The sequence below is a fragment of the Piliocolobus tephrosceles genome, chromosome 14 (assembly GCF_002776525.5).
Source record: "Piliocolobus tephrosceles isolate RC106 chromosome 14, ASM277652v3, whole genome shotgun sequence".
Lineage (NCBI taxonomy): Eukaryota > Metazoa > Chordata > Mammalia > Primates > Cercopithecidae > Piliocolobus > Piliocolobus tephrosceles.
Window position 1 is genome coordinate 468653 of NC_045447.1, and position 12619 is coordinate 481271.

At 53.8% G+C, this 12619-nt stretch overlaps 1 protein-coding gene and 1 pseudogene across 8 annotated transcripts in view; one reads left to right on the forward strand and one right to left on the reverse strand.

Moving 5' to 3' along the window:
- EHMT1 (euchromatic histone lysine methyltransferase 1) overlaps nucleotides 1-12619 on the reverse strand; it is a 230451-nt gene that overhangs the window by 45854 nt on the left and 171978 nt on the right. For all 8 annotated transcript variants that reach the window (XR_002734809.1, XM_023227549.1, XM_023227547.1 and 5 more), the window contains 5 exons: nucleotides 12113-12256; nucleotides 10571-10797; nucleotides 9356-9529; nucleotides 7731-7813; nucleotides 6490-6596 (listed from right to left, as the gene is read on the reverse strand). Coding sequence is in view for 7 of the 8 variants with exons in the window: in XM_023227549.1 (XP_023083317.1) it covers nucleotides 6490-6596; nucleotides 7731-7813; nucleotides 9356-9529; nucleotides 10571-10797; nucleotides 12113-12256 (735 nt within the window). In the remaining variant the exon portion in view is untranslated. The remainder of the gene's footprint in view (nucleotides 1-6489; nucleotides 6597-7730; nucleotides 7814-9355; nucleotides 9530-10570; nucleotides 10798-12112; nucleotides 12257-12619) is intronic.
- Nucleotides 240-1012, forward strand: LOC111553070 (annotated as a pseudogene).

The window sequence follows — 12619 nt, forward strand, 5'->3', positions numbered from 1 at the left end:
CCCTACACCTGCAACCTCCCTACACCTGCAACCTCCCTACACCTGCAAGGCCCCCTACACCTGCAACCTCCCTATACCTGCAAGGCCCCCTAAACCTGCAAGGCCCCCTACACCTGCAACCTCCCTTCACCTACAAGATCCCTACACCTGCAACGGCCCCACACACCTGCAAGGCCCCCTAAACCTGCAATCTCCCTTCACCTGCAAGACCCCTACATCTGCAACCTCCCAACACCTGCATGAGCCTCACCCCGGCTGAGGCACAGGCAGAAGCGGGTGCAGGTGGAGCCTTTGCCAATGCCCTGGGCCCCCCTGCGTGTTGCATGGCTGGCTCTACCAGTCGCTCCATCATCTGCCACCACCCAGCAATTGCTTCAGCATCCAGTCCCTGCTAGGGGACTCTGGGAAGGGGCATCCCGGCCAGGGCTGGTGCCACAGAGCAGTCCAGCTTCTGCAGGCAGGTTTGGGGCACAGTGGGGAGAAGGCAGTACCCACCCCACCCCTGCCCTTCTCTGAGAGGCCTCTGTGGCCCCTCTGCCCCCTTCCTGGCCCCACAAGAGTGGAGGGGGAGACTTCGCCAGCGGGAGCCATCGGGCCCTCGACCCTCTCCCCAGAGCCTAGGGCCAGGCCTCTCCACTTACTGCAGGGCACCTCAGTTCCTGGGGGGCTGTCCAGCGGGGCACACAGGGCCTCCCTCTGTGGGCAGCTGTCCTCCTACTTGCCTATCTACACTCCCAATGCGGTAATGACCTTGGCACCCCCACCCACCTCCTATCCCCAATGTCCACCGTCAACCAGCCCTGCCTACTGGGGGGTGGCCCCTGAAACCCGAGGGCCCCCAGTGCTGCTCTGGGATCTAGACGCACTCTTCCAGGGGATGCCACCCGACAAAAGCATCTATGATGTTTGAGTCAGTCACCCTCGGGACCTGGTGGCCCCTGGCCCAGGCTGGCTGCTCTCTTGTGAGGCTCCTAGGACAGGGGCCGCTCCTCCCTTCTGCTCCCACCCCTAGCTTGTTGACAGGGAGCCAAGGCCAAGCGGGTGTCTGCGACCCCAGCAGCCTCGAAACACCAGGCAACAGCCTTGCTGGGAGTCCACAGTGTTTACTGGACTACCCCACGTGTGGTGTGGCCGTGGCCCAGCTGGCACGACCCTGGTCCTGGTCAGTCATGCCTCTGTTTCCCCTATACTCAGAGGCAAGGCTGTGGGGGGCGGGGCTGAGCCTGGAATAGCCCTTCCCAGTCCCCTCTTCTCAGCCCACCACCCATCCATCCATCAGCAGCTGTCACCGAATGGTAGATGCAGCCTGGGAAGGAGGTAGCGCCTTTTCAGGAAAAGGGGTTAGGGAATCAAGACTGGACCCTACATGGTCTTGGTAGGGGCGTGGGGGAGATAACAGTAAAGGAGTTTACAACATTTTTTTTAAATGAGAGATGACAGAAGAGCAGACAGATGAAAACATGAGTGTCTGTGGTGACTTCGGACGGGAGCGTGTGGCGCCTCGCTCAGCACTCTCCAGAAACCGCAGACACAGCGTGAAACCCGACAGCACGAGGGACCAGGACACCAAAGGGCAGCAGGTGACAGGGCAGCAGCCCCCGGAGCCGCAGCAGATGGAGGCACAGCTCCGGCCTCCACAGGTTCAAAAACACAGATCAAGTCAGTGGGGAAAAGGCCCCGGGGCGTTTGAGGCAGCTCAGACACCTAGGAGGCTCCGTGACTGACCCTAGAGCCCCTCCCCAGTCTGGGAGCCAGAACACTGATGCCCCCAGCACCGGCAAAAGGCTGGAGTGGACTCCAGGTTGGCTGCCAGGGAAGCACTTTCTGCACGATGGATTTCTCTGTCTGCGCTCAAGGCAGCGGCCCCTGGCAACACGGCTACTGAGCCCTCCAAGCACAGCTCATGTGACTGAGGGTGTGTCTTCACTTTTTTTTTTTTTTTGAGACAAAGTCTCGCTCTGTCACTCAGGCTAGATTGCAGTGGCGCGATCTGAGCTCTCTGCAAGCTGCGCCTCCTGGGTTCACGCCATTCTCCTGCCTCAGCCTCCCGAGTAGCTGGGACTACAGGTGCCCGCCACCGCGCCCAGCTAATTTTTTGTATCTTTAGTAGAGACGAGGTTTCACTGTGTTAGCCAGGATGGTCTTGATCTCCTGACCTCGTGATCCACCCTCCTCGGCCTCCCAAAGTGCAGGGATTACAGGCCTGAGCCACCGCGCCAGGCCGCGTCTTCACTTTTAATACACACAGCCACACATGGCCGAGTGCCTGTGCTGCAGTGGGGGCAGGGAGCCCTGGGGAGACTCAAGCCAAGTGGGACCTCTGGTTCTAGGGGACCCTCTTGAAGGGATGGGTGAACATGAACGCCTCTGGTTCCGGGGGACCCTCTCGCAGGGTGAACACAAACCCCTCTCCTGTGCTGCTGCAGGAGACCTGGCTCAAAGACATGACTGAGGCCAGAGCCCAGGAGAGATGACGCCACGCGGCCAAGATCGGAGCCTGAGGGAGATGACGCCACAGGCCCTCACTGGTGTGGCCAGAGCCTGCCCAAAGAGTGGGTGTGAGATGTGAGACACCCCTGCAAATGCTGAACCCCTGGGAAACAGCACCCTTGGATTCAGGGCAAACTAGAGATAAAGCCAATCGCTCTCTTCCTGGAGAATCTCAGGAAAACCGCTTAGATTCTAAGGGGAAGAAAAAACAGAAATCCCTCTAAGACCAGCAACAGTAAGTTCTGCAGGGCGGGTCATCAAATTAAACATCAGGCTAAGAATTTAATCTGAAGTGGTTCCAGGCTGCTCAGACTCCAGGCACTGGATGAACAGCGGCACCAAGGGACATAACGATTCCATTTCCTCCCAATACATCATTTTATTTCACAGCACTAGACTCACAAGAAACTATAAAACAGAATGAAGAGCTCTGTGCTCCTCACTCAGCCTCCCCAAAGATGAGTTTCAGGCGAGCACAGAGCGCGGGCAGTCAGCAGGGAGCCCCGGCAGGGCCAGGCCACTCAGCCCCACGGCCATGTCCTGTTTCTGCACTCCCTTGTTTTCCTGCCTGACGGAAGCAGACACAAAGGAACTCACGCTAGACAACTCAGCATAAAGGTTAGACGCAAACAAACAGAACCCTACTGCGCGAGGCACGTGCGGGGCGGTGAGACCAAAACAGCCGCTGTTCCCGGGGAGGGCACTCAGAGGTCCACCAGGTGTCCAGGGAGCCAGCAACACTGCGTCTCACGGGGGCAGGAACGTCAGGGCCATAGTAGAATGATTTGTTAACCATATGTTTACATTTTAAGGGCTTTTCTGTATGCATGATGCAACCATATATATTTTTTAAATTTTTTAATGTTTAAAAAAGAAAGCCAAAGAGAACACCAGTGTCTTTCAAAGGAGTGGCAAGCTAATTTCTCAAGAGGAAGAATGCAAGTCGGAAGACAGTGGCATCATTCCTTACATGACCTGAGGAAAACCACCAGCAACCTGGAATTCCAGGCACAGGAAGAATGTCTTCAAGAAGCCTCCACAGCCAGCGGTGGGCATGGAGAACAGGCTCAGCACGCCCCACCCTCACGGGCTCAGCACAGCCACATTCATGGCCTCGCCCAGCTCCTGGGGCCATCGGGGCGGTGCTCATATTGCCCTTGTTCCCGTGGGCCCGTTCCCCCACGTGGCTCTGCACACTTGTCCCCATCCAGGTCCATCCGCAACAGACCAGAACCACGCCGCACCCCTCACAAGACCTCCCAGCCGGATGCCTGGCCCTCCACCCGCATCTGCTCTCGAACCCCACACCACCAACTCCTGCCTCTTCCAGACCATGCTCTCTTCCTCTTCCTCAGAGCGCCAACTATGAATGTCCTGGTATCACTCCTGCCCTGAACAGCCTACCCCTCGCTCCAGCTCTGCCTGTGTCCAGAAGACCACCCCCTACTCCCTGACCCCCGGTTGCCCCAGACCTCACCCCCTCCTATAAGCCTATTCCCACCAGGTCAGCCACTTCCCTCATGGTCTCACCATGAACCACGGCCCACGTGACTCGTCTCGAGGCCACCGCACTGCCCCTGAATCCTTTCCTGCTTCTCCCTGACATACCCAGCAGCCTCCGCAGCTCTACCTGCATGGAGCTGGCCCCCAGTGCCTACCTCGGCTCAGCCCTTCTCACGACACACTTTCCTCTCAGCCTCCAGGAGCCCCCCACCAACCCTTGGCTTACTGGACCCCAGTTCACCTCAGCTGCTCCCTCCCTCACCCTCTGCCGAGGCTTGGCTCCCCCATCACCATCTCATTCAGTCCTGACCTTGGTAGGTCAAGTCTGCACGTGAGACTGAGAGGAACCACTGGGGCAAAAAGTGGAAAGTTTATAACTTCCAGACTAACAGAGAGAAGAGAAATGGCACAATCAAAATAAAAATCAATTCAAAAGACGGCAAGAAGAACGACCAAAAAGTACTGGCTTCAAAAGGCTGGCACTCTGGTCTGAATGCAATTTATTTATTGAGGCTGGGCGCCCCAATGAGGTTGGGAGGCCAGGCCTTTAAGAGGCGATGAGGCTGCGAAGATGGAACCACGCCTTTCTGAAAGGCAGGGTCAGCCCCCAGGAATGGACCTGCTCCCGTGTGGGCGGCCTGGTCCGCAGCAAGGCTGTGCTGGAGCGTCTCCCTCTTGGCGCGGTTCCTGGCTGTGTTCAGGCACAGCTCAGGGGCCTCACCAGAAGTCACCAGAGGCAGCCCCTCGACCTTGGGCTTCCCAGCCTGCAGAACTGTGAGAAATAAATTTATTTTCTTTATAAATGACTCAGTCTCAAGTATTCTGTTACAGCAAGAGAAAATGGACTGAGACAGCTAGAAAATAAAAGTACAATATAAGACATTACGTATAAAGGACTAAAAGTTCCTATTAAAATACCAAGATGGTTAGACTACATTTATAAAAATCAAGTTCTATGTTTAAAACACATATATCCAAAAACGAGGGGAAGAGGTCAGAATAAAAGGAGGGAAAAATCATTCCAGATAAATAGTAACAAAACACCATCAGTTACGACTCTGGAAATGGGGGACAGACTGAGGCAGCTGCACAGCAGGTGGGTGTGAGCACAGCAGACGGCGCGCCCCGTCACTCTCTCCTTCCCGGCCCTAAGAAAGGCAGAGACAGGTGCAGTCCGAGGGCACAGGTCCATCCCAGACAGTGAGGCCTGGGGGCCCCAACAAAACAGTCAGGCCTGCAGATCACCCTGCAGCTGACAGCCCTCAGCAAGCAATAGCTACCACCAGCTTTTTAGTAGTTTACTTTAAATATAAACAAGAATCACTGGGCATTTGAGGAAAACCTTTAGATAAGAAAAACTAAAACAAACAGAGCAGCATAAAACTTCAAAGTAACCATAATATCATCAGAGAACTAAGGGAAGAACAAGAGACTACTGAAAGAGGAACTATCTGAGAGCAGAAAGGAATTCTTGGGATTTGAAAATGTGACCACACACGTTAAAAATCCCCCAGGAGCTGGAAGCTAAAGGTGTGAACGCTGCCTAGAAGGCAGAACCAAAAGACAAGAAAACAGACCACGGCACGAAATCGGTCCAGAAGGTTCCACGCCTGAGTTACGAGAGGCCCAGGACAGAGCTGAGACAGGTAGAGGACCCGGGCACAGAAGTCACACAGGAAATCCTCCTGGAACTGACAGGTGTGGATTTCTGCACTGAAAGGGCACAGCACATGCACCAAATGCCCCAGTGGATCTAAAAAGACCTATGTTACAATGAGGTGCAACTTCAGACCAGTGGGGTTCAAGGAAAGTTCCTCAAGTTTCCAAATAATAGGTCACATGCAAAGGATCAGAAGTCAGACCGCACCAGACTCAAACCTGGCATCTGAGAAACAGGAGACCCAACACGGGCATCAGGGAAGGGACGTCACAGGGGGACAAACAGAGTTGTGTGTCTGAACCCAGAGAAAGCGGGCAGTGTTCAGATGGTTCAGAATAAATTAGCAGGAGGCAGAGTCAACTCAACCAACAGAAACACAAGCCACTGATTAACGACAGACACAACATGCCTGTAGATGACACGGTTCAGCTTGAAAATGCACACACGATCTGATCTAAACAAAATGGGAGCCAGTCAACGGGGCTGTGGAAGGGCGTCCGTGCCTCTGCGAGTGCCTGGCTCCCCCAGGGGGAAGTCATGAGTGTGAAGAACCAAAACCAAAACCAAAGAAAGCAAATCAAGAAACAGCCAAACAGCAGCATGCTCTTCTCAAAGGCCGCGGTAAATGCCGGAAGAAACAGTGGGAAGCACTGATCCACCTGCAGGACTCGGGCAGAAAAGCTGATTCCGTGTCCGCTTCACAGTTCTATGGAAGAACCACAGTTCTATGGAAGAATACAGTTCTATGGAAGAGCCAAAAACGTGGTATGATTTTGCTTTGATAAAAAGAAAGGAGAGCAGGTGAAGAGCCCTAGGAGGGCGCCGTGCCACCGAACCTGAACCAGCATGTGGCAGATGTCCACGTGTCCAGCCTCCGCCGCGGCGTGCAGTGGGGAGCGCTTATTCTGGTGCTCCATTTTGAAGTTGGGGTCAATTCCGTCCACTGTGAACAAACACAGTTTTATTAATGATTTCAGATGTAGCCACAGACTCCAGCTCAGGACTGTCACGATGGCTGGCAAGCACTCACAAATGACCAGTTTCCACACAGCCAGCCACCTCGAGCCACGCCGCAACCCGCCCACAGCACCATCCTCTGGACTTGAGAATTGAGTGTGCTGGTCTCCTGTGGAATCAAACAGGCAGGTCCCTCTGTCAGAACTACCTCGGCAAGGCACGCTCTTCCCTTTACTGCCCTGCTCAAGCTCTGAGGTTCCTTCTGTATTTCTGTGCGTCCTGGCCATGGCCGCCCAGGCCCTGTGAGGCAGCTGACCAGGGCAGACATACCCTAGGGAGCAAGCAAGGCCAGGGACAGAGGCCTGAGCATCGGTCACTTCCCAGGAGGTCTGAGGGGACAGTGAGCAATGGAGCAGTGAGGTGACCTTATTGTCATGTGAAGTCTGTGACAAAAATGATTAAAAAACTGCTGCTCAACATAAATAAACCTTTTTTTAAGGGCAAATGGTTCCGCTTCTTTTTACTTGACGTACTGTCCAGTAAAGGGCTTCTTAATCATCCTTTCAACCCAGAGACGTTGAACGTCAGAGAAATCAAGCCTAGACCTATGAGCCCAGAGACCCGATGACCACTGGGAAGGCTCTATCTACTCTATCTCACAAGCACGTTTTTGGGTATTAGAAATCTAATGCAATCGGTTTGCCTGTTATAAATTGCCTATAGCCGAAGCCTACTTTGTCCACACCACAGCTGCTTTGATCAGCACAGGTGAGACACCAGCTGCCGCCATCACCACACATCTCAGCAGGGCCCCAACTCACTAGTTTTGCTTTTCCTTCACTACATTTCTGCTTGATTTAATAATCGCATTCCTAATTCCTTTTTAAAAATTAGAACTTCGTAGAGAATAGTTCTACCATCCTGCATAACTGAATATGAATACCATAAAAAGCCTCAACACCACTGGGCAACCTCTTCACACTCAGCAGAGAACTCAGAGACACAGAAACAGAAAACCAAAATGAGACCAGCCTTCTGAGGAAGGGGTAACAACTGCTCTCGGCTTCTTTCAGTGCCACAGGGCTGGTCGCGTGTGCCCGGGTGGCAGGAAGGCACTTACCCAGCATGAGGAGCACCTTCTGAAGCTCCCCTTGCCTGGCGGAGAAGTACAGCTGCTTTGGGTGGAAGCGAAGCTTCTTGGGTCTGTGGGAAGCACAGGACAACAGTTGGGTCAGCATGGGGCTCCGCGTCCCACACGTGAAGCTGAAGGCTGGAAGGCCCAGGGGACATCTGCCCACCAGCCCCACAAGCTCAAGTGCAAACCCACCAGTCTTGAGATATCTCGTGGTAAAAGCTGCAGAACAAGAAACTGCTTTCCCAGTCACTGCAGGAGAATGCTACACACTGTGAGGCCTTTACACAACACGACGACAGAACCAGCGCAGGATGCAGGGGAACAGGGTCACGGCAGGCCCCAAGGACCTCATCTATGCTCAGCACAGCAAAGACCAGCCCCAGCCAGGATGAGCCCACACAGCGTGGTCATGAGTGAGGGCACAGCTCGCACTACAGAAGATGCCTGGGGCAGTGAGAGCTGGCAACACTGGCACTTTTGCTTTGAAACCTTAACTCGATGACTAAGCTGATAACCGATATGGTTTAGACCTGTGGTCCCTCCCAAACCTCATGTTGAAATGTGACCTCCAGTGTTGGAGGTGCGACCTGGTAGGAGGTGACTGGATCCTGGAGGCAGATCTCTCATGAGTGGCTTCGCGTCATCCCTCCCCCGGGTGATGAGTGAGTCCTGTTCAGTCAGTTCCCACAAGATCTGGTCACTTAAGAGTATGGGAGCCTCCCCTTCTCTGTCTCTTGCTACTGCTCCTGCTTTGCCTTCCACCATGACTGTAGCTTCCTGAGGCCTCCCAAGGAACAGATTGGCCAGCATCATGTCTCCTGTACAGTCTGGAGAACCGTGAGCCAATTAAGCCTCTTTTCTTTATAAATTATCTAGCCCTAGGCATTTCTTTATATTGACACAAAAGCAGACTAACACAATCACCAAGGGATGGGGGAGAGAGTGGGGATCGGAACAGTCTGGGGTCTGGTCAGTGAGCAGGGCCTGTGGGCATCAGCGGATGGCACCGTCACTTCAGGAACAGGCTCAGAGGTGAGGCTGGAGGCAGACAGAGGGGAGCTCCAGGGAGGAGGCCAACACAAGCCACAGTGCCACAGTCTGGTCTGCCTCCCTGGGGAGGCAATGCTGAGAGAAGGATGAAGAGGGTTGGTCTGCCTCCCGGTTGGGGGGCAATGCTGAGAGGACGACGAGGTGGGTTGGGTTTTTGCGAGCTGTCAGGAAAGCCTGGAGGGCCCCTTGGCCCAACCCTTGCATTGCACAGATGTGGTGGGGCCTGGGAGGAAAACGGTGCCAAGGCAGCAGAAGTAGTGTCTGCTCTCATGACCTAAGGGCAGTTCAGGGTCAACAGCAACCAGGGAATGTTTGTCAAAGCTCACCAAGACTACCTCCTCACTTAGGACTTCAAAGGTGTCACATGTTGCTCTTAATATAATGCAGAGGACAGTAATTTGCAATGATTTCCCAAAATAGTGTGAAAATATACAAATTATCCTAATAAACAGCATTAATCAAAAAGCTGAAAAGTGCTAAAATGACGCCATGGGGAAAAACACGGGGTGCAGATTAAAACAGGCCCTGAGACATCTCTGCAATCACACATCAGGTCTTACTTTTCCGAGTCGAGGGCGATGAGAGCACTCTCCAAGGTTTCCTTCCCTGGTCCCTGGGAAAGGCCAGGGGTTGGCCTCCCGAGCCCAGCAGGTCCCGTTGGATCAAAGCCCTCGGGCATGTGGGAGGCTGTACCCTGCAGCTTGTCGTCCTCCGAGAGTGGTGGCCCAGAAGCACTTCAGTGGGAGGAAATCAGGGAAACGTTTATGAAAACATGAAACATGGCCTGTTCCGACTCTGATTGCCCCAGTGCGCTGTTTTCTAAGTGAGAGCTGCAGATTTGCTTACTGTCCGCTGAGTCCCTGGATGCAGTGATTCAGGATTCAGAACCAAATCTCCTGAGAATACCAGAGCAGCTTTTCCTAGACTTCTGGGCAGCGTGCTCAAAATCATTCTCATGAATGAGCTTCAAGCTGAATCTATCAAGTCCACTGCCCACCCCCAAGAAAAGGAAATCTCACTGGAATTTTGATTCAAAGTGCATTAAATTTACAGGATAATAGGAAGGAATCAGCTTAACATGTCCACAATTTGAGTCTCTTTTAAATAATCTTCAAGGAAGTTTTCGTTTTCTTTATATTAGTGTCACATTTAAGTTCTTTTGTTCTGCTGGGTAGTGACAGATTTTGTTGCTGTTTTGAAAGGATCTCTTTCATAATTTTATTCTCAGGTAGGAAACTTCTGGTAAGGAAGAAGGCAAGTGGCTTCTACCTCTTCTTATCAGATCCTCTTACTGACTCTTGAGCTCTAAAAAGTTTTCAGCTGTTTCTACTGGACTCTTTCAGGAAGACAACTATATCTGTCTAATATGAATACTTCTAATTATTTGATACTTTTTTTGTCTTCAGCTAAGGCCTTCAAACCTTAATGCCACAGAACTCAGTCACAGACTGCAGCAGCTACCACTCATCTATCGCCTGTGTACTGACGGGACTGTGCTGGCAACAGAAACACCACAGGGCTACATCAATGGGGGTGCTGTGAAAACCGTTTCAAAACAGGGAAATGGATCTACGTAACCAAACTGAAAGAGAGCAACGTATGTACAAATGGCAATAAATGAATTTCAGTGTCTTAAATGTCAGAAATCACCATGAGCATCAGCATCAGCTCAGAGACTTCTGGAAAAACCAGCAGAAAGCAATAATGTTAAAATAACAACTGAAACCTTTTCAGGTGAACGACTGGAGAGCCCAGCCAGAGCCTGTGCCAGGTACCTGCCCGTTGTGGTGTCGGCCCTGCCCTCCAGGGCTGAGCCCTTCTCCTGCCCGGGGACTGGTGTCACGGTAGAGGTGGTGTCTGCTTTAGCTATCGTCACCTCTTTGGCCTTGGAGCTCTCCTCCCCACAGTGGGGACAATAGCTGGCGTTATTGACTCGAGAGGCACAGTCTTTGTGGAAACGGTGAGAGATGCTGCTCTCGGGCTGACACTCCATAAAATTACCCTAAAAATGGGAGGACAACAAAAATGTTTTGTTTTAATTGGGGTTAGTATTTGGAAAAATAAAGTACTACTAAACTGGCACCGCATCCCACGTTGGGCGGTCTGCAGAGTGAGCCATGGGTCGGGGTGGGGTCCAGTCTCGGCCTGAGGCATCGTTAAGAAGGAGGAACGATGCTTCCCGTGGTGCTCTCGCCCCACAGAGAGGAAGCTTGGTCACTTGGCTGCCTCCGACCCACCCAGGCCCAGGAAAGCTGAGGCTGCCCACAAAGAGAAGGCCTAAAGAAGGACCCAGAAGGCCCCTATTCTGAAGGGCGGATAGGGACAGGGCCAGACGACAGAACCTCAGGGCACAGCATCAGCTGGAGCTGCCCCAGTGCCCGGCAGTGCAGCAGATGTGGTTTGGCGACCCAGGTGAGCCTCGGGGAGGGGCACACAGCCATAAGAACACCATTTTCTTGCAGAAAGTCAGAGATAAACAGATGTAGCAGAAGCAAAAAAAGAATGTTTGAAGATGGGGAGGACATGCAAGGTGTGAAGTCCAAAGAAAAGCCCCCAAAAGTGGAAGCTCTTGGCCCAGGTTCACAAAGGGGCAGCAGGGCATCTCTGGGTGCCTGAAGCTCACACCCACTCACACACACAGACGCACACACACAGATGCTGACAGAGGCTCACACAGATGTGCACGCACACACACACACACACACTCTCACACCCTACATGCACAAGGATGCCCACACAAGGGAGCTCCATAGGGAAGCAGCCCATTCTCAGGGGGCCCTGGGCACGGCTGAGCACAGATGCTTGACAGTGAGGTCACGGATGACCCAAGATCCCAGCAGAAACAGCCCAGGGCACAGCAGGGTGGCGCTGCCTCTCCTGGGAGCTGCGTGCTCTGTACACCCTCATCATCATCATGGGTGGTGAACGTCCTCAGTACAGCCTCCACCTGGAGTCGTCAGTGCGTCACAAGCCCCTCACCACTGCTCTCGAGCCCCAGGGCCTTAGACACCTTCACCCCTAACCCCCACTTCCCTCCTCCGGCCTGGAAGTCCAGGTCACACCGTCCTAGTCATCTCCGAAAGCGGCTTGCAGGCGGAAGGAGAGAAATGGGGGTTGGAGGTGAAAGTGTCTAAGGCACTGGGGCTCGAGAGCGGTGGTGAGGGGCTTGTGACACACTGGAGACCTCCAGACAGACACCAGACCTGGGTCAAGCTGCTGGACCACCCGACAGCAGGTGGACAAAGGACAGGAACCAGCACCAGTGAGCAGATAGCAAGCCTGTGGAGGACACAGAGGCCGCCCGACTGGGCTCTTACCGCTGTGCAGAAGTAGCCACAGCCGGGACAGCACTGGTGCTTCACCATGCGGCCCCGGTGGTCTTCACACAGCACAAGGAGAGGGGCCTTGTTGGATGGGCGCATCAGCTCATACTTGACCACGCTGTTTGTGCACCGGCCCAACTGCAATCAGACAAGACTGGTGGTCAGTGTCAGAGTCATGAGAGGCCAGCATTCCCTCCCACCAGGCGCTGGGCAGTGCAGGCACAAAGGAGCTGCTCAGCAGGTGTGGGCTGACTGAGCCGAGCCCTGCAAGGCCAGCTTGGCTTTGTGGGTACCTGCTATACGTCTGCCAGCACTGGGGACACACAGGGAGCCCAGAGACGGAGACGCCCACCATCTGCACAACCAGCAGATCCAGGGGGCCAGGCATACCCACTCCCACCAGATCCAGGGGGCCAGGCGCGCCCACTTCCACCAGATCCAGGGGGCCAGGCATACCCACTCCCACCAGATCCAGGGGCCAGGTACACCCACTCCCACCAG